Source organism: Harpia harpyja, chromosome 5 (genome assembly GCF_026419915.1).
Source record: "Harpia harpyja isolate bHarHar1 chromosome 5, bHarHar1 primary haplotype, whole genome shotgun sequence".
Lineage (NCBI taxonomy): Eukaryota > Metazoa > Chordata > Aves > Accipitriformes > Accipitridae > Harpia > Harpia harpyja.
The window spans coordinates 1,449,067-1,470,393 of NC_068944.1; the positions used below are offsets into that span (position 1 = coordinate 1,449,067).

At 44.6% G+C, this 21,327-nt stretch overlaps 1 protein-coding gene across 12 annotated transcripts in view; it reads right to left on the reverse strand.

Annotated features, from left to right (window-relative positions):
* COBL (cordon-bleu WH2 repeat protein) overlaps positions 1 to 21,327 on the reverse strand; it is a 210,837-nt gene that overhangs the window by 154,341 nt on the left and 35,169 nt on the right. For 9 of the 12 annotated variants that reach the window (XM_052787445.1, XM_052787439.1, XM_052787444.1 and 6 more), the window contains exon 1: positions 7,341 to 7,472. The exons of 1 other annotated variant lie outside the window; for it this stretch is intronic. In XM_052787445.1, the coding sequence (XP_052643405.1) occupies positions 7,341 to 7,384 (44 nt within the window). In that variant the 5' untranslated portion in view covers positions 7,385 to 7,472. Of the gene's footprint in view, positions 1 to 7,340; positions 7,473 to 14,398; positions 14,635 to 21,327 lie in introns of those variants that run through there. 2 more of the 12 variants (XM_052787441.1, XM_052787440.1) reach the window with 1 other exon arrangement.

The window sequence follows — 21,327 nt, forward strand, 5'->3', positions numbered from 1 at the left end:
TTCAGAGGAAGGGCGCTGACAGACAAACAGGAACGACTGTCAGACCTGGGAGACGGCAACAACTGGTGATCAATGGTGCGTTCGTACTCAGGCCCTTGAATTTGGTTGTTCTCCAGTCTAACTAAACCATTAAAAGATTAACAAAAAGCAGTAACATAAAGAGGTTTTATATCATCTTACTATGGATGCTGCACATATGTTTATTAAAACAGTGTTTGAGAATTCAGAAAGCATCTCATCAGCCATTCAGCCATCAATGTTACCTGTTCTAAATCTCATGTATTTGTGTGGTCTTCAAAAAAAAAAAAAAAAAGTCATTAAGCCTTGATTACTGAAAACCAACAGAGTTCTACCCTTCTGGCTCAATGTCACAATAAAATGTCAGTAACAGTTGATCAGATCAGCATGCATTTATATAAATAAAACCTGACACACAGCAAAGGAAAACAGGTACGGCAAACAGAATCGTACTGCTTGTTACTCATGCTTGGTGAAAACATAAAGTAACACTTATCTGAGTAAGTACTTCTGGATTGGTACTTGCTGTTGAACCTTACGGTACAGCTATATTTAGAACACTGATAATATAAAATGTAAATTTCTTGCTCAAGCTCCATGCCAGTGATACGACTTTGCATCTTACCTGTTTGTTTTGTTGAGTAAAGGAAGTTTTCACTGTTAGCACCACAAAACCAGCATGGCTCAGAAAGACCATATTTTCTTCTAGCCTTTGGGTCACTGCTAGAGCTTGCTAAGGAAACATGGATTGCAACACAACAGCTTCAGGAATACTGAGGCTTACGTCTATCTGGCTTCTTGCTCGAAGAAAAAAGGAGGACTCCAGGCTGCCGGGCAATCCTGGCACTTTGGTGTAGTAAAAGCTACTGCAGGTTTAATCCTCAGCCCTTTCTGTGCCGAGCAGGTCCTTGAATGTGGGTTTTCTGTAAGTGAGCTCCCTAATTACCTGGCTGCTGATTACTTAGGTGAGGGACTCTCCATCGCACCTTACTGAGACATTCCACTTTGCATACACCAAAGTAACACGGAGAGAGAGAAGCAGAGCAACTCACAGGCCAACTTTAAAACTTATGCACAGGTGAATCACCTTTAATAAAACACTGGAGAATTCAGACCCGAACCCGAAAATGCAGCCTGCCTACTGCACCTCTGCAAGTACCTCAGGCCCAGCCTACACTAAGTTTTCACTTCATTTGCACCTTTCCTACCTGCTTTAATGATGCTCTCTGCCTTAAAAAAAAAAAAAAAAAAAAAAGTATACCAGGGTTGTATCATTGTTTGACTACCAGAGAAAGCTTTATAACTCACGCTTCTTCACTGAAACTGTCAGAGGAGGCTGCCAACTCTCTTCCATACAACACATGCCAAGGAACACACAAAACACAGCTTAACGTGCAAATATCGGGTTGAATTTACAGGGTCAGCAGTAAGAAATTAAATTTTTTGTCCCACAGACACTCTCAATCTGGAAGCTATAGTAAGAACAAAGGAACGTAAACAGAAGAACCATTCCCAATCCATTTTCTTTCCCATTTCTCTGATTACGACAACTACTCTGCAAAAACACACAGCATCTTAGGCAGCTCGTTAGCTGGGGCATTAACAGAACCGAAAAGACGACAGTTTCTGGTGAGACGGGACTACAGCGGGTACGAGATGCTGTGTGTCAGCGCCGTGGCAGCGCAGCCCTGCCACACAATCTCTGTGACTCACTCCTTGGCATGGGTTAAGTCCCTGGCTCATCACTGACACTCTCACGCTGAAACTATGACAACAATACATGTTATACAATGATACGCAGCCTGGCTCGCTAGGCAACTAGCAGCCCTATACGTTAGCACGCTCTATACATTAAGAGGATTAATACGTTAATACGGGTTGTAATTTCTGTGAGCTGGAAGTGCAGCTACTTTTAAAAGATCCTTAGTACATAATTTTAGCTGGAAACACAGGTTTTAAGTCTTTTCCTATTTCCAGCTTCTACTGCAGGAGTTGGCTTGACCCCCTACAGAAAAATAAATTTCTAAAGACCCCTCAATCTCTTAGAAGCAGCATTAAAGTGTGAAAGCTGTCAATTTTCATGGAAATCACAATGCCAGAGCAACACAAAAAGCTGCAGCACACAGACCGCTGTCGTTGCCAGAAAATCAAGTGTTTGCTGATGCTAACAGAGTAGCTAAAGGCCAGACACAGGGGAATACTTGTTACGGCACTGAACTGCAATTCAGGAGAAGCGAGGTACTTCCCTAACTCTGCCACAGGCCTCCTGGCTGCTTTCGGAGCAGGTCATGTAAATGTGTTCACGCTTTTGTCTATATAAAGAAAGTGGAGTCTCCTACATGTATTTCTTTAACCCAAAAGAATATTGTTAGGAAGCCTTCATAAATGCTTGCAAGGTAATTCAAGTCTGTGACAACAGGAGTCTTAAATATTTACGACACCATAGATATTTAAGAATAAATACACGTATGCAAGAAAATCCTCATTCCTTTGAAGGCAAAAAACCCCCCCCTCTTCATTCTGGCCATACTCATGCACTGTCATCTGAATTACTCAGCAAAAAGCAATATACCACTTCTCTAGCAAGATTAACTACACACAAAGCAGCCATGTATTTACTGAACTGACTTCAAAATAAATATTTAAGAAGTTGTTTTTCCTTAATGGTCAGCATCATCTAAAAGTGCACCCATGAGAGTGCTCTAAATTGTAATTAACCCCCGCTCTTTGGACCTTTATCTAGTGCAGCATCCTGAAAATCACTGTAATTGGTGCAGCTTGCCGAGATAGGGTGGCAAGTAAAAATCTGTCCCATCAAAGCATAGTGCTACCTCCTGCAGAGCAGCAAAGTGCTTTCATGAAGACAAGCAATTTGACTAAGATATAAACTTACAGGAGCAAAACCTGCAGAAAAATGAATCTGGAATTACAAGGGGAAGATATAAAGAACAAACAAGACAGGCAAAAGAGAAGGTTCAATTTCGTCTAACAGTGGCAGGAGTAGCATAAAAGAGCAAAATGAAAAAATACAAAAGATATCCATGGGAAAGAAAACAGTGAGAGACCACTGGGAGAGTGAAAACAAATCCCGAATATTCTAGACAGCCCAGAAATGGAAGAGACTTTAAGAAGCCATCTATTTCACCCTCTACTCTGGTACAAGACTAACAGATTTCTGAAAGAAAGGAAAAAGAAAAAGAAAGGGAAAAGTAAGATAGGAGAAATGGGAAACTGGAATTCAGAAAGAACAGCTGTCAGGACTGGATTACATCGCGTTTATCTCGCCATTTAGCTTATTCTTACAATTAGCTTGCTTATCTTCAGCAATCCCGAGATGTTAGTCACGACTGAAAATAGAAACGTCTTCCAGCATATTAGCTCAACAGTTTTATTCACATAGAGGTGCGAAACACAGTAAAAATGAGCTCGTTTCATTTTACACAATAGCAAGCACAATTCTTCTGTCACCATTACCAGAGTTTTATTTAATGTGACGTATCTCCACTGACACAGAAAGAACTACTTTGGACCCAAACTACTTGTGAGAGGAAGATAGGGCTAATGTTGCCTGCAGTACCAGAAAAATGTATTACAGAGAAGCTCCTTGTCTCAGGTGTACACATAAGAAACAGCGCCTGAATTCTGTGGGAGCGGTGCAGTACAAACAGGGACACAACATGAAGGATAATGCCAAGAGCACAAGTGGCAGCCTTGCAACTGCCCAAGGCAGCAATCTTCAAAGCCGATACCACGCTGCTACTCTACATTTCTAACCGCAGTCATCGCCCTTTGCCACCCCATACACTGCACGTTACCCGGAAATCTCACATAAATACAAAACAGAGGAAACGCATGCAAATTGCTCAGTTTTCCAATTTTGATTTAAAAATTAATTACATCGTTGTTTCTTCATACCCTGATTCTTGTAACATCTGAAGGCGAGATAAGAGTAGGGTGTAACCAGTGTTACACAGATGTTCACACAGATGTTCTGAGGACAACAGTGCCCACCAGGCTTTTCCAGACAAGGTTTACAAATAACACCCTAAATACAAGCATAATAAAAAATTTACTTTTTCTTTTTTTTTTAAAGCTGGATGAGCAGATTCACAAAGTAACCCACTTAACTATGCGGAGTAGGCATAAAATAACAGCAAAAGGTTTCAACAAGTTGAGATGCGCAACTTGCTCTGCACCTGGGCGCTTGCTTTCCCAGGTTCTGCATGTAAATGTTACCGACGTTTCACAGCCTTTATCTGACTTCCAGGGTCACTTCAATCCAGCAGGTAAGTCCCTCCAAAATAGGTGTGCTAATGCATGCCTGTATTTGTTAGTACTATAAGGCCCTGTGAAATAGGGAAGGAAGCTGAAGCACAGAAAATAAAGGTCCTACTTAAAGAAAGTGCTCATACATCTTAACATGGGGGATTTCCCCACATTTGCCAGACTCCAGAGGAAGCTTTTCTGTGCTCAGATGGAGGCATGGAGAAGGACCCAGGAACTGCTGGTTTCCATGGGAGATGGAGATGCTTTCAGTGACAGGGGAAGATGCTCTGCACTTTGCGAGGCTCCTAACGAAGCAGAACAGAACTGATCCTCTCAGTCCTCATTTTGGGCTTGAGCCTGCCATGCCACTTACAACCAAGGTATGTCTGTTATGCCATATTACGGTCAAAAAAGTCACTAATCGAGACACCCAGAGAGGCCTATCTCTGCTCTCCCTAATGAAATAAGGGCAGATGCAGACACCAAGGTAGTAGATTTTAAACAAGTGTATTTCTCTCTTCTAGCACCTGTTACACGATCACAGAATAAATCCCGATTTCTGCTGTTGCTGCTGTTGGTCTTAAATTCACCTTCATAAGCTAAAATAAATGTTAATTAAATAAAGCATCATGGACTTGGTAAAGCTTTACAAAACTCATGCCTAGCAATTAGCAACAATAAAATTCTTGGTGCTAAAGCCTACAATTATTTTTGAAACTGAGAAACGGGAAAAACCCTGCAAGACCATCACAAACTGCAGTTTTCCTTTGCTGTTTAAAACAAAAAAAACCCACAACAGTATCCTGCTTTTAAACATGCAATTCTCATGCAGCTGTGCCACAAAACACACGTAGTCAATTTATCTGCGTAAAGCACACAGCAGAGCTGCTCTACCCCATACCAAATGATACATTAAATTAGCTCACTGTTTAACAAGGGAAACTCGTAATGTTGCTGTTAATGATTTACACAGAGACAAAACAGCTCTGTCTAAACTTTCTCAAAAATCATGAAGTTGCGGTCATTTTAACCTCCCTTTCATAACTGCGAGCTAACCCAATTAATAAGCTGGAAACGTGTACAGCGTTTCTTCTGCCATGAAAGGAAGGTATTTCTGCCACAGTGGCCTGAAAAGCCAGCGCTCCCTGGGCACGCTCCATAGATGTGGCTCACGTCTGGGTTCATACGGGAACCAACAAGGACAGAAGAAGCTGTCCTCTTGCCACGCTTTCCTGGCCCTAGCGGATTTCTTCACTGGGCGAGTAAAACCTGATTAGGGACCAAACATCCACTGGTTTCCAGTACGGATGTTAGCAACTCAGGGAATTACGAACCGTTCAGTGAAGCCCACTGCTAACAGCACGGACACATCCAGGCTGGGAACCTCTGACTTGCAAGAGAAGGCGACAAGCAGTATTTCAAGGCTGAAATCAGCTCAGATAAAACAGACAGGTGGTCCCCATCGGTGCATAAGACAGCGTTGCCATCAGCTTCCACAGGAGCGGATTAGCAGCCACGTGTTTTGCTATGCAATATCGCAAGCACGTCTTCACCTTACGAGTAGATTCACCTCCTTGAGCCGCGTCAGGAGTGATCCGACTGAAGTTAACGTTGTTACTGTAATTGCTGTTTGCATATGTGATATCTGAGTCTGGCCGGGGAAAGGTTTACACAGATGAAACTGGCTACGTAGGATGCAGGTGGTTTGTTCAGAAATACCCTCAAGCTCATCTCTGAGATGCACTAATGACACCCTTTCTCATTGCAAACTCAAACTCTTTAATGAACCTTTGGATACCTAGCAATCGAGACAAATTTTTAACCAGCACTGCACCTGAGAAATGCTAGTTACTCTTCAAAGCACATGTGCAAATGGGCATCCTAGATCTCCTCTTGATCAGGATTTTAGAGAGCAGCTATACTATTGCATCAACTAAACACAGAGAGGGGAGGCACGTTATATCTACTGCTTTTCATAGAAGGTAAGCTTAAAAGGTCATGATCAAACAGGTGCATTTTTAACTGGAATTAAGCCTTTTGTTTACAAAAAGAGCAGCAAGCTATGCCGTGCTCTGCCAGTGAAAGAAATGCTGCACACCTATGGTTTCATTACTACAGCACTAGCAACGGCATCTTTTCTTTACCCACCGCTCCGTTGTCTGTTAAGCACTGCAAGACTCCCTACCAAACGCAGAAACTAAGGAAATTAAACCTAACAAAAGTACCATAGCCCACTAGCACGTTCTTTAAAGCTGTTTTCTGCTTAGCTGAAAAGGAATTTACGACATAAACATTAGAACTAAAAATAAAAAAAAAGCTGCTGAAGCAATCACAGTCTTTTCCAGCCGGCGCAGACAGCCAGTGTGAAGTAGAGCAGTAAATTGCGGCGAGCGGACAGCGCGGCTCTTAAAAACTTGCCCAGCTTCTAGCTCTGACAAAAGAGATCGCTCAGGACTTCATCCTGCCGCCGCTCTCGCCGTTTAATTGACGGACCGGTCAATTCGCTGCCGGCCTACTGGGCATTTGTCTCTTCTCTCAAAACGAAACAAAGCCGACCCCCAAATCCACCTGCGGCTGACGCCGGGGCTGCCCGCTGTTTATCCGGAGCGGTGCCTCCCGCCGCCCGGGGCAGGAGCAGCCGGGAGGAGCGGCCGGCTCGGCGCTCACCGCCCCACCGCTGACCCTCCGGGCCGGTTTCAGACCCGAGGCCGGCACCGGCCTCCCTCCCTCCGCCGCGTCGGTGCGGTAGGGCCGAGGGACCCGCGCCCGAATAAACCTTTCAAAGCCTTTTTTTTTTTAATTTTTTTTTGGTACGGACGCCCTGCTGCCGCGGGCTCCCCGGGCCCGCCCGGCCCCGCCGACCCACCCTCGGCCCAGAAATAAAACCCCCAAACCGGACAGCCGCTCGCTGCGGACGGAGGGGCAGCGGCGGCAGAGCGGGGTCGGGGCAGCCCCTTCCAGCGGGGAAAGGCGAAGCGGACACCTTCACACCCAGACCCCCAGACCACCCCCCCCCACCCCGGACCTCCCCGCCCTGCCGGCCCCCGGTGGCTCACCCGCTGGGAGGCTTGCTGGCCCCGGGGCGCATGAGGGTCTCCATGGCCGGGCCGCCCTCGCCGCCTCTTACGGGCCGGAGGCGGTCCGGCAGCGGCGAAGGTCGGCGGCGGCGGGACCGAGAGAGACGGAGGGAGAGGAGGGAGAGGAGGGAGAGGAGGGAGAGGAGGGAGAGGAGGGAGAGGAGGGAGAGCCGGCCTCGCCCCGTCCCTCACCCGCCCGGCCCCGCTCCCCGCCCCGCTCCCCGCCCCGGGCGGTTTCCGTGAGGACTGACCGGCCGGGGCGAAGGCAGGCGCGGCGGGGGAGAGGAGGGGAACGGGCGAACCGCAGAAGCGGCAGCCGCCGGCGCCGGCTGGAAAGACCCTCTCTCGCCGCTTTTTGCCGTAAACTCGGCAAAACCGAAGGTGGCGGGGGGGGCTGTGTGCCCCCCCCGGGGCTGAGCCCCGCGGGGAACGAAGGCTGTCCCTGAGCCTCGCGCCCCGCGTTAGCGCCTACGGCTTGTTTCTCGTTACCTTTATTCTTACAGATTCTTTTTTTTTTTTTTTTTTCCCTCTTGGAGGCGGCACAAGCAACTTTTTTTTTTTAATTAGTAAGGGCTTTGGTCAAGAGAGGGGCTAAAGGGCCGCGATCGGGCAGGCAAAGCAAGGCAGGCTTCTGCGGGGTGCCAGCCCGGCCCCTCAGCCTCTGGTTAATGGTCACCCCTTTCCCCAAACCCTTCCTTCCCCTCAGGCCTCAGCTCCTCTCTGTGCCTGTTCTGCCCATCAGAAAGCATCTTGCCCAGCTCGGTGACCGGAGTAAACGCGAGCAGCTTCTCTGGCCTGGAAAGCCAGTTTCTTCCTCGGCCAGCAAGGTTTGGCAAACCTGGGGCAGAAGCTGTGCACAAGTGACAGCTCTGCTACCTGCGGGAAACCTGTAAATGCTTTGAAACATCCAGACGTTGGATTAATTTGCCAGTAACAGAAAGGAAAAGGACGCGTTCCATCTTTTCTGTAGTACGTGAATGGAAGATTACCATAAATGCCCACCTTGGTCTTGTACCAAGGCTTTTGCATTATGATCAAAACACCTGGGTTTTGTGCATGTTTTACCCCCTGTGTAACGGAACACTTATTGTAGTATAGTCATCCCTAATTTTGTCTTCTCTCGCTTTGACAACCTGAAGTCCCCCTCCAATGCCCGTCTCCTCAGCAGAGAGCTGAGGATGCTGCTTTCCATTCCCTCCTCTCCATCCCTGACATACACAGACAGGCTAAGGGCAAGGAGACAGCTGGCTGTCCTAGCTGTAGGTGGAGCAACAAAAATACGAATTTGCAGAAGCAAAACATTGATCCCTAACTTCCCTGTTACCATGGGTAGAAGTTGACTAAGTCACCACAGTTCAGTAATCACCCTGGTCATCTGAGCCACTTGCCACAGTAATGAGCCACGTGTGTGTTCCTAGTTTGCACTTTTATGAAAATAAATAGGCTAGCTTACATACTTTATTTTGCAAGTGGATTGGTTCAAAGACTGCACGCTGTCAGTTACCATAGCTCCAGGAATGAATAGTGATCTATTAAATCATGGGAACTTGATTTCATAGCTCTGTTCATCATCTATTCAGTCATTTTTCATCTCCCCTTCCTACTCCTAAATCTAAATGAACTCTTCCCTATCCTAGAATAGATGCTAAAGCTGCACGGGCACAAAACCTCTGGAGAAACCCCCAAACCTTCCCCCGTCTGCATCATTAGCCAACTACACGGCTCCAGTCATTGCAAGAACCTGAACGAACTTCCTTTGCCTCAGCTGTAACTTCTGCTCTACCACGATACACCTGAGCAGAGGTGTAAAGCACAAACCAACTAAATAGTATTTGCTTATTATGTTCACTTCTTTTTATATAGCACAGCAAAAGAGCGAAAGCCTCTTCATCACTGAAATCATGATCTTAATACATCTCCAGAGCACCAGCAGCACCGACTGCCCACGGCCCCGGTTCTTCAGTCCCGTTTAGCTGATGGAAAAGCCAGGTGAAATGCGGGGAGCACACTCTGCGATACGATACAGGAATCTGCCTTTCTCCGGGCTCCTTGGCACTGGGCCCAGCTCCCAAAAAAAGGCCAAAGGGAGCACTTCTAGTGTGTGTTGCAATCCCCACAATCTGGATGCTATGCTCGCTTTTGAGGCAAAGGCCGTTAGTTGGGAGAGGGGCTGCATGAGTAATTGTCAGTCTCACATCTGTAGCATGTTCAGTCCCCTCCAGGAGTGTTTTTAACCCTTTCCTGTCTGTACAGCTTCATCTCCATTTAGGTGGGCCTCCTCAATATATTTCCTAAGAAAATTAAGTCATTTAGATGACAAAATCCTTGTTGTAAAATAGTTTAGGCCTTTAAAAATAAGAACTTAATCACCAGTGCAATTTCACATTTCTGCTTTTACACAGTCTCTAGAACATTACTCCTATTTCTCCTCACCTTCACTGCTGGTGGTATTACTGAATCAAACCTTTAAGGCTACATTTTTCTTCTGCTAAAACTGGCCTGCAGTGTTTCAGGAATTTGAGTTTGTAGTTTAAACTTAACTGAACACATAAGGAATCTGGTAAGACAAGTCTCATACCAAAGAATTTGTTTCTAATGTAGCAAAAAGAGGTTAAAATTAGCTCAGCATTAGCTAACGCACACCGGTTCACCAAGCATTTTCTCTAGTCTAGCACATATCTCTTCCTGCGATTTAGCCGTCTGAAGACCATCCTAGAACTGGAAACCAGGTTTGAGTTTAAAAACTAAGGCAAAAATAACAAACCTGAATTCATAGCAGGAAAAGATTGTGAATGAAAGTTAGTTAATGTGGCTAGGTTTAGTTAATAGCAAACATGCATTTTTAACCACATAAATCCTTTTCCCATTCTAAGCAATCTAGAAATTGCAATTTAAGCATTAGTCCCCGAAAGAGAGTTGACTTACTGTACAATTGCAAAATTCCTGGCTATGTAATTATAGCAATTGGAGCTGTGTAGCGTCAAGCTTACAAAATTCTTTTATTTTGCTATCCACAGAAAAAAAGGGGGGGAAAAAAAAAAAAAAAGAAGGGAAATGAGATTTTCAGAGCTTGCTAGACCATTTCTTTGAGTCCCTGAGTACCACTTCTTCAGAAAGTTGTTTTGGGATTTAGCCCTACAGGTCCTATTGTTTTTATTAGGAACCTGAAATAACTGTGAGCAAATGATACCAATTTTAGAGGAATGTGTCAAAATAACAAATAAAAACAATGAGTAGTTTTGAACAAACATCACGTCATTTCTGGTCCATACAAGACTAACACAACATTATCAAATACCACTGAAGAGGCTGAATTTGCTTCAGAAAGGCACCATGACTCGATGAGTGGGGCACTCAAGGGGGAACGAGGATATTGTGCTTGGATCTGCCCGTAGTCACACAGCAAATCACTGACAAGTTTTTGGTTCATCTTTTGTTTCTCTTACTTATCCTGTGTCATGGCAAGAAGCCTCCTTTGTGACTCAGTGGCAAACTGCACTTGTACAGCATCTAGAAGAGAGCAAAGACAGCTCCTGCCCTGGGCAACCTGGGGGTTTTGGAACAGCGATTTTAGTTTTCTTCACAGTTTTCAAGACTTACATGTAAGAGGTCTGTGATGTCAGTTGAGGCTCCCAAGGAAAGAACTAAAAAAGATACTAATCATCTGAAAACACGACAAAGCAGCCATCTGAAAGAGCACATGGATACGGATACAAGTTTATGTAGCTTTAGCTAAGATAGTTCATGTTATTTCCAAGTTATCAGGTAATTGCCTCCCACCTATGTAGAAATACTGAAGCTTGCCCTTTGTCTTGTTATCCCTCAACCTGTTCTGTTCTGAAAGATAGATTCCTTCAGAGATTTTTTTTCTTTTGTCTCCCAAAACTTACTGAAGTCAGTGAAGAGTTTGGAGGGTATTTGGCCTTAAGACACCTAGAAAAAGGAATTGGGAGTGTGATGGAGAAAGCTAGAGACTCTTTCCCAGCCTCGCATGGAAAAGGCTATTGAGGAAACCCCTGCTTGACCATTCATTCCTGCCTTCAAACCGCGGCGAGGTGGAGAGAGGGACAGCGCAGCCCGGCAGACGAGTGGGCGCGTGATGCAGCACTGGCCCAACGCTGGCGCTCAGGAGCCGCAGGGCACAGTGAGCAGGGCAGAGTCATGCTAGGTAAAAATATTCTGAAAAGGGAGGGTCTCTCTGCCTTAGAGGGTATTTCAGAGCACGCATAGCAGGGCGGGGAACGTGATGTACATGATCAGAGATGGGGAAATGGTTTCAAACCATGACGTGAATAGAATAAGAGGAATTTCTGTGAATGATGCAGCCATCAGGAAATTAAAACCGGGTTATTTTAAATGTGGCTAAAAGTGGACATGGCAGGCATCAGCATAACCCAGACTGAAGGTGATAGGTCTCTATAATATGCTGACACAGTCTTGAATGTAAGAACCACAGAACTCTGGGGATTTTGTTTTAAAGGTTGGGTATTGATTACATGCTTATTCTTCCGTTCTTCCTCTTTTTTTCCCCAACAGCTTCATAGTCTATTGCTTTTCCCTAACATTTTGTTCTATATATTTTGGACAAGTAGCCTTTTATTTCCTCTCTTTTCTACCATTCCTCTTATGTGAACTTTTTTCAGGATTTGAAACTCCAGGCCGAGCCTGCAATTGAACTGACATTAATGAAAGCATATTTACCTGGACAGACCCAGTGGGCCAGAGCTCGTGTTCTTGGGCTCAGCTGTGGTGAGAACCTTCCTAAGCAAGACGCTAACGTAAGATGCTTCCCAAAATCAAAGAGTTGCATGACTTGTACTCATCTGAGAACAGTGTCAGGGAAGACAGCACTATTATCCAGGGAAAATATAAAATTAGTCTTCAAGACCATGTCATATAATATGACTGAAAAAAGCCTTTGGGCAGTCTTGACCAGCTTACAAACAAAATCTGAATCCAAACATTAGCTAATTTATGTAAATACACCTTCACTGTACTGAGCTGGGTAACCCCGCTCAGCGTGCTGGTCAGGGTGACCCAGCTACAGCCATTTCTCAGTGTGAGGTTTTTGCTCTTTGTTTGCCACGCCAAGGAGAGTCTGAGGTTGTCAAAGCGGCATTTCAGAGAAGTGACTCACTGCCTCCCAGATCCTGGTGCCACTAAAACTCCTGTCATCCTTACCTCTTTCTCTAATGAAAATAAGTTGTGCTATGCTTAGAATTACCCTCTCTTTCAGCATTTTCATGAAAGAGAAGTAGAGCTCTTGGGCTGCTTAGCCCAACAGAACTAGCAGAAAGGGAAAATTAATGAGCCTTCTGTGTAAATAACTTTCTACGAATTGAAAACAGTTCATTTAGAAGTGGCGTGAAGTCACAGCAGAGCACTTGACTTTGCCACGATGCTTCTCCAGTCAATGGGGTACAGACAGGCCAGGCTTTTGTAAAGCCGGACAGGACTGACAAGGAGACGGCAGAAGGGACGCTTCATGCATGGTCTAGTGCAGCAACAAAGACAACACAAAGCTCGCTCTCTCTCTGTGAGCTATGGCCGTGGCACGTTCCCAGTTTTCCTTACGCAGTGGACTGCGTACACAACACCACGCGGCCCCACCGTTGCAACCAGCCTGCGCCGCTCACGCACACTGTGCTCAGCTCTCCTCCCAGCACGCTGCGAGGGAGGCCAGCCAGGAGTGCCTGCCACCTTTGAAACGCTGACTTTCGTGTGGGGCTTCAGCTACTAACTGCTGAAGCCCCTCTTCAAGTAAGTTAGTCCCTGCAGTGACCAAATGCCCTGAGAAAACAATTCTCAAGTGAGCCATGTCTGTACTGAATACTCAATACCAGGGTTTCTATTTCAAGAAGGCTATTTCTATTTTCATGTATATAATACAGCCAAGCTATAATCAGAAGAATTATATCCGCTCACAGTCCTCTCTATAAATATTTAACGCTGTATGAGATAAGCTTTATTAACAACATCCACAACTATCTTTTAGCTCAGACTGGGTTAAACTTCTACCACTTTCAAATAGATTTTTTTCAGTACAGTCTTTAGAAAGTTTCCGTGGTTAGGAAGTAGTGGTATCTCAAGGTTTCATTTTCAAGTTTCAGGATGGATAAATAGCAACATAGATCTTGTAGAATTTCATAGTTACTTACGTAATTCTAATTCCACACTTGTATCATCTGATGCATCTTTCAGTTAATCCTGATTGATAGCACCATAAATGAAAACAGGATTTCATTCTGTATTTAAATCAAAGCTAATACACTGCAGATAAAGGCAAATACACACGTACCTACGCAAAAATAGAAAAGTAGCAGCCGTGGTGCTGCTGCTATTTCTATTAAGTTACATAACTCATGATTGCCTTGGTTGAACAACGCCTCAAAGCACACAAAGATTTACATGCATGTGAAAACTCACCGATATTGTACTTAACTTACATTTCTTAATTCTTCAGAAAAAATAAGACCCTTTGACATACAATATCATCCCTAGAATTCCTCGTATACTGAACAGGGACTTGAATAGCTGCATACTGTTAAATTACTGCATGCGCCCCCAAAGGCCTACCTTTTATTCATTCCCACCCCAAATGTAGACCTCATGAACCTGCTGAAATCACCGAATTACATTAATATAAGACTTATACCCCTGAAGGATGGAGCTTTAATGGATGCTATTGTCAGGAAAGCATCTGAAGGCGGCAGATAAATTCTGAAGAGTGACGTTCATAAAGCCTTATATAAAATTCAGACCTAGGTTACAAGTGTGAGGAGGTAAATAGTGAAATAGCTTACCTTGAGGAATTCTCTCTGGACATATTTGGATTGACATAACGTACAATAAAATTTTTCTAGCCACCACCATGTCATGACACGATCAGTGGTGTGGAAGGTGGCTTCCCCATCGCCCACCCCTCTGAGGCCAAGCAAAGGCTTCTTGACTCTCCCTTCATACACTTCAGAAGATTTACACCCTGATATCAGTAAGTGACAAGACAGTAATACTTTTCTCTCTTTCTGCTACCATACCTTGAGACCAATCCTGCTGCTTATCTCTTTTTCCAGAAGATCTGGGTTAGCTGGGTACGGCAAAGGAAGAGGAAGGGAGGTCTCCCAAAGATGTCCGGTGGTACTAATCCAGGAGAACTTGGGCTGAGATGAAGTACGCGGTTGGTTCACCGCGGTGTCATCGCACAGACGCGGTCACACAGGGCCAAGACAGGGTAAGACTTCTCTCTTTAGAAAGGGTTGCGGTCACCCTGTTCCTGTAAGCAACACATAATTAGAAACAAGAAAAACTCTCCTTGAATTAACAAGGAAGGAATTGGATAAATTGGCCAGGAAAGAGGGGTAGAGGAAATATGGATTATCTGGAAAACATCACTGGCCTGATCCAAAGCCTGCTGATAGTAATAAGAGATTTTATACTGGCTCCGACTGGCTTTTCCAAATCTTTCACATCACTTGCAAGCATGTGCAATAATGACTGGGTGTTTTACGCAACGTTTCTTCTCTCGTTTCCTCCCCTATTCCTCTTGAACATGTGGTTAATCATGTCTTAATCGTACCTCTAGCCACTTGTACTGGTGCTACATGAATCTTCGCAGGAGCCTGCTGTTTACTGGCCCCTAAAGGACAACATGAAGGTAAGAAGTCTGTAAATGCCCTGTACCTGACATGAGGTCATTGATGAACCTTTGGAACCTTTTTATTTCTCTGTCTTCTGCTGGCTTGCCAGCTCTCCTCACCCTGGAATCTCAGTCTAGGGGAAGGGTATAAATTATGACATAATTAAAATGAAACAACACTCCCTTTCTTCAGGTGAGTCATCTTCAGGTATCCAGAAAATGTACAGTATGAAAATTACCTCCAGTTCAGGGCATTAAGAATACAAAGTAGCTGCTTAGAGTTCCTTTGGAAAAATAAATATGGAGCACCTCTAACTTACAAATAAAGAAAACTAATTTCCCACTGTTCGCAGTCACAGACTAGAATAACCAGATTACAAAGCTTCCTGTGAATTTGCTACACGGGGTGGCATGCTGCCGCGCCGCTTCAGGGACAGCCCAGGAAGCAAACTGCGATGCGAAGGGCTGCACTTGGTAAATAGGCATGTGTCCGTAGAGATTTCAAGGAATGCAACGGTTTGTTTAATTTTTATACTTGTTCATAATCTGATGAAATATTAAAGGAACCCGCAGATTTACATACCATTTTTTCTTTTACTAGAAGATGACAAATGAAGGTGTAAATCCTCCTAAAATCCATTAGATTAATGCCTGTGATAACTACGGAGGTTCTTTCACAGCACTGGCTGGTGTTTTAAATCTAAGTGTCACAAAAGCCCCGTTAACTTTAGTGATCGCTACTGAAACAAAATGCACATGGAAATCTTTGCAAACTTTCACTTAAAATGTATTTTGAAACCTGTCTACAGCTTCCAAGGGAAAATGAAAAGTCAGAGAGTGGCGTTTCAATTGCTCATGTGTACTTTGCATTTGACATGCCATACCACCCCAACGGTTACGAAGCAAGCTCGAGTCAGACCCTACAGGTGTGCAGAAGTGTAACCAGCCGTGGGTCTTGCAGCCACCTCCGTGGCCCAAGTCATCGCTTCCGTGAAGGTTTCTCAGGGCGCTCAGCGCGAGCAGCCCTCCGCTTTTATTTTTTTGTTTGTTTTTGGTTTTTGCAGACGCAGAAGATATAACCTCGGGTCCTGCCCTGGTGCGGGAGCGTGGTGGGCTCCTGCCCACTGATGTTTGTGTGTGCACAGACAAAGGTTTCCATCCCCTCCACCGCCGCAGCCTCGGCTCGCTGCTACCGAAACTCTTCTCTGCTGGGTTGCCCAATCCCAGCTGAACTGCTGCCAAGCTCGCAGCGTACCTTAAACAACAGGTCGGCCTCCAGTGCACCGTCACCCCAGTACGGGTATAACCTTCCCCTTCTGTGAGATTTTAATGTCATAGCACAGGAGAATATTTGTGTAACTTGGGGTGTGGCCTTTTTAACCCTTTGGAATAGAACCATAGTTGCAAGAGTGTCACTGCAAAACCACAATACCTTGCTACCATGTTTTCAATTTTAAGGTGGTTCATGAGAAAATGGTAAAATACAGTTCATTTATACATTACAATTGCATTTCCAAACTACCGTCTAATACAGATCTTTAAAATTATGTTTGTTACCCTCCTGCTTTATAAACACCTCATTTCTTCCTGATGAATAAAGACTAAGCATGGCTAAACCTAGAATTTTCAGATAGATGTAACATAGACTGTAAAATACATGTGTTTATGCATACATACATAATTTTATGGTTCTAACGCTTTGTTTTCTTTGGGGTGGATTTTTTTGCATACTGACTGACTTGGAAGCTCCATACACCTGTGACTTCTCCTGAGACCGCATCCAGCTCTAGGGCCCTCGGCACAAGACAGCCACAGACCTGTTGGACCAAGTCCAGAGGAGGCCACGAAAATGGTCAGAGGGCTGGAGCAGCTCTCCTGTGAAGACAGGCTGAGAGAATCGGCGTTGTTTAGCCTGGAAAAGAGAAGGCTCCGGGGACACCTTATTGAGGCCTTTCAATACTTAAAGGGGGCTTATAAGAAAGACAGGGACAGAGTTTTTACCAGAGCTTGTAGCAATAACACAAGGGGTAACACTTTTAAACTATGAGAGAATAGATTTAGATTGGACATAAGGAAGAAATTCTGTACAAACAGCGTGGTGAGGCACTGCCACAGGTTGCCCAGAGAGGTTGTGGCTGCCCCATCCCTGGCAGTGTTCAAGGCCAGGTTGGATGGGGCTTTGAGAAACCTGGTCTGGTGGAAGGTGTCCCTGCCCATGGCAGGGGGGCTGGAACTAGGTGATCTTTAAAGTTCCTTCCAACCCAAACCGCTCTGTGATTCTTGAGAGCCCAAGTGAGGATTTGAGTATCTGTGTTAGTGCACTCAAGTCAGAATATCGAATTCATCATTGGCAAACTGAGGATATTTGAGGTCAGCTCATAACTGAACCCCAGGATTCAGAACCCTTATTCCTAAATGGAGGTTTTTCAAGGGAAACAGAATAGAGTCCAGCAGCTGAGCCAACAAAATAGATAGGAACTTGCACCTTGTTTAAATTTTATCATAGAGCTCAAAATGAAATTGGTGGTTCTGCAGTGGCCTAGTAAGCAACAGTATGATCAGAAAACAGGCTATGGAAAACTCAGGGAAGGAAATTTTGATGAGCACGATTTCTTCAACAGTCTTGTGACACTCTGTAACAAGAAAACAGCCAATGGAAGGCTTAACATTTCAATTATTGGATGAAAGTTTGGAAAAGACTAATGATTGAGAAAGGAAAGAGAGGAATCGGCAGGAAAACAAACCCCAAACAAAACAACAAGAATTCCCCAAGGTCTTATTGCAAAATTAGGCTTTAAATCATTTGTAGCCAGCACCCCTCCACTGGGAGGCATCTGTCACTGCTCCCCGGCGACACAGGGCCAATAGTCCCGATACACAGTTCTGGGAGGAGGGGTAAACTCCTTTCCCAAGGTGGCAAAGCAAGCAGGGTGTCACTACCTCCTGGAAAAGAGAACAGGCTGGCTTTATTTTAATCATGATATCTGCGTTTGTAATCCCCGGCTATGCTCTAAGCAAAGCCGAACAGCTTCTACTTTTTACTTCAAATGGAATGAAGTGTGTGGGCATGAAGAGGACGCTCTGGGGAGGTGGACGATGAAAGATCCTGCTAACACCATCATAAAAGCAAAGCTGCAGCAGGAAGCTGAAAGGACACCCTGGGCAGATTTGTTATTGGAGCTTCCAGTTTTGATGAGAGAGAGGTGAAACGTAAGCAAGAAGATTTTGAATTCCTGAGCTTGTGGCTGCTTTGATGAGCTGAAGCAGCCAGGTTGAACCCACCGGCAGCCAGAGCTTTCACCTGTCATGTCAGTGGGACAAGGATTTCAGCCGCTTATGAAGGACTTGTATTTTTGTCTCTTGTACGCCCAGGCACTCTATGGTTAAAAAAAAAAATAAAGGACAATCACCTAAACAGCAGAATGATCCTTAATTCGGTCCCTTTGAGTCCTGAACCTGATGGCTGGGCCCAAAAAAAATCAAAGAACCACCTCTTCCTAGACACCTCTGAACCCCAGCGGGAAGTCCCACTGGAAAAGGCCACTTTTGCCATCCAGGGGGGCGAGGGGGAGGTAAACAGAAAGCCCCAATAGACATGCCCTAAATGTTGTGGTTTGTTTTTTGGGGGTTTTTTTTTTGGTTGTTTTTTTTTTTTTTTTGTACATTGTGTTACTGTACTTGAGAGGCATTGCTGAGAAACGGAGTTTACAAACTGGGGAAAAGTTTGCAGCTATAGCAGTGATATTTATAGTTTTGTAATTTATCTGTAGCTTTGTGAAATGTATCTGGGTAAATGGTTGTCCCAGCCTAAGGCAATAGCAAACGTCCAGCTGTGAGTGCAAGGTTAATGGTTATGCTTAGCTAGCTTGGGGAGGTCACAAGATTTTGTCCTGCAGACTGTATAAGCATAGGAGGCAGAAAAAACAATTTCCCTGCCTCCTTGAAGATCCATGTCTAGCTTACTATTCAGTTCAGCTCAACTGATGGTTTGGGGTAGTTCTCAGCATTAAAGCACTGTACAAGTCCTGCAGCTCCAGGAGTCACGCAGGTGGCCGTGCAGGGTCAGAAGCAGCCAGCCGAGAGCGGAGGGGCTCTTGGCAGAGCTGCCAGGGCCCACGGAGATGGAGCAGCCAGAGGCACGGATGGCAGGGAGCCAAGCAGCAAGCAGACCATCACTTTACACAGCTGTTTATCACCCAAGAAATCTTAACTTTCACTTACTGCAGATGATGGCAAAAGGTCTAGCCTAGAAATTACTTCCTTAGAGGAAAAGACTATGAACTATTATAGTTAAAGAATAACTATAACAGTTACTATCACTCTGTTTATCTACCCAGTCAGATTTTTGTTCTTAGAAAAAAAAAAAAAAACAAAACAAAAACAACAAAACTTTAACTGTTTGATTCATGTTTGCCAATAGGAGAAATTAGCTAGTTCAGTATAATTTTCCCAGTTGTCCAGGTATGGCCTCAAGTCACTGTTTTCAGAGCAAGTCTCTTTGATTTGAACCCAGACCTTGCTGCTGCGAGTCACATCCTGGCAGGAGGGTTGTTACCTCTGAACAACAGGAGCAGTGTTTCAGTGAAATAACTGCACTTTTTCCAGAGGATCCCTGCTACCACTGGAATGTAGGATGGAAGATAGACTACACTGCCTTCGTGTATCTCATTAGTTAGAAAAGGAAGCAAACAAGGAGATTCTAGGAAGAAAAAAGGGCAACGTATTAAAATAACTAAACACCATCCCAGACTCCAACGGACTCCTTGGCTCTGAGCAATTATGAATAATACTGGGTACATGGGATGAAACTTAATTTAGACTGCAGTTTCATAGTCACTTCAAGCTAATCTAAGTTGGCACAGTTTATGAAAGAAGCAGTCTCGCCTGCCTGTCTGTTCCCAGCAAAGCTATTCCCTCTTTTTCCTCCCCCTTCGCACACAGAGCAGCTTTATTTGTCTCTGCATGGCATGCAGCGGGGCAGGCGGTTCGCCCAGAGGGACAACCCCGCTGCTCCCAGGCACGCTTACAGCCTCCCCGTACCCCCTTCCAGGTTACAGCCATCCTGACAACAGGGAAAAAACCCACAAAAAACAACAGAGAAGGGTTTGCTAACCCAGAGAGGTTTCCTGGATTGGTTTGGGGTGGGGTTGGAGGGTGGTGCAGCCACATCTCCAAGCAGCAATGACCACAGCAACATACCCCGAGCACCGTGAAACAGGGGAGCAGTTAAGACATGTGGACGTGAAACACTCTGGAGTTGGCACCAATTTCAGCATTTGCTAGCTCAATGCTGTTTTATGTTATTGCTGTGTAACATATTAACTTCTAGAGGTCACAGCCCATTAGCCCTGATCCACTGGCAACTTGCCCAGGTACAGGCAAGCAAAATGCTGTCTATTATAGCAGCGGAGAAAAAAAAAAAAGGCGCTTTTTTCATATATATGTATATTTTAAAATCGTTTGGCCCATTGAGATACTGACACGCTTCCATCCCTGTGTTCATCTTTGGATACTATAATGGCACATTGGCCTCAATGTTTTGGAGTTGTTAATCCTATGTCAGGGAGACCAAGCTGAACTCTGCAAACACAGGCAGAGTGTGTGTCCATGTACATACACCTCATTCTACTTTCCCTGAAGTTTATATGTGTTTTCATGAGTGCAACCTCAATCTCACAGCTGAACATCTATGCTTGTTTTAAGGTAATCGCACAAGACAAAAATACAACTAAAATGGAAAAGCCTTATTTAGGATACTAAAGAACAATTTACAAATAAAGGAGTGGTGAACAAAAAGTCTCCTGGGATCATTTCTGAGGCCATGTGCTCATTTTGCAGGAAGCTGGCTTTCTCCTGCCTTGGAAGAGTTGAACAACTGTAAGTATAACTTGGGTGTAAATTTTATTGAGATCTGCTCTTCACTGCCAGAGATATGCAAAGGGTTCTCATATAAACAAGCACTGTTTACAGATATCTTCTCAGTAGTGGCACTCTCATGTTAAACATTAATTCTTAGGAATGTGCATATTGTGCAACCTTTTTACGTGGTATTTGGATCTGTTGGCAATTTGTATGTATGCTTTTGGTAATTTAGGATCAAAGCATAGGTTTGGGAGAATGTTTCCTATACAAAGTATAGGAATACACACACATTAAAGAGTAAAGTTTTTGGTTTGGGGTTTTTTTTTTAGTAAATGTGCCCTGAAGTTTGTGTTACAACCATTGAATTATTAGAAGGAGAGAAAGAGACCTTGACAATTGGTCCCATCTGGTATATTTGCATTCTACCAGAGGAGGAGAACAGACACACATGTGGTAAAAGCAAGTTGG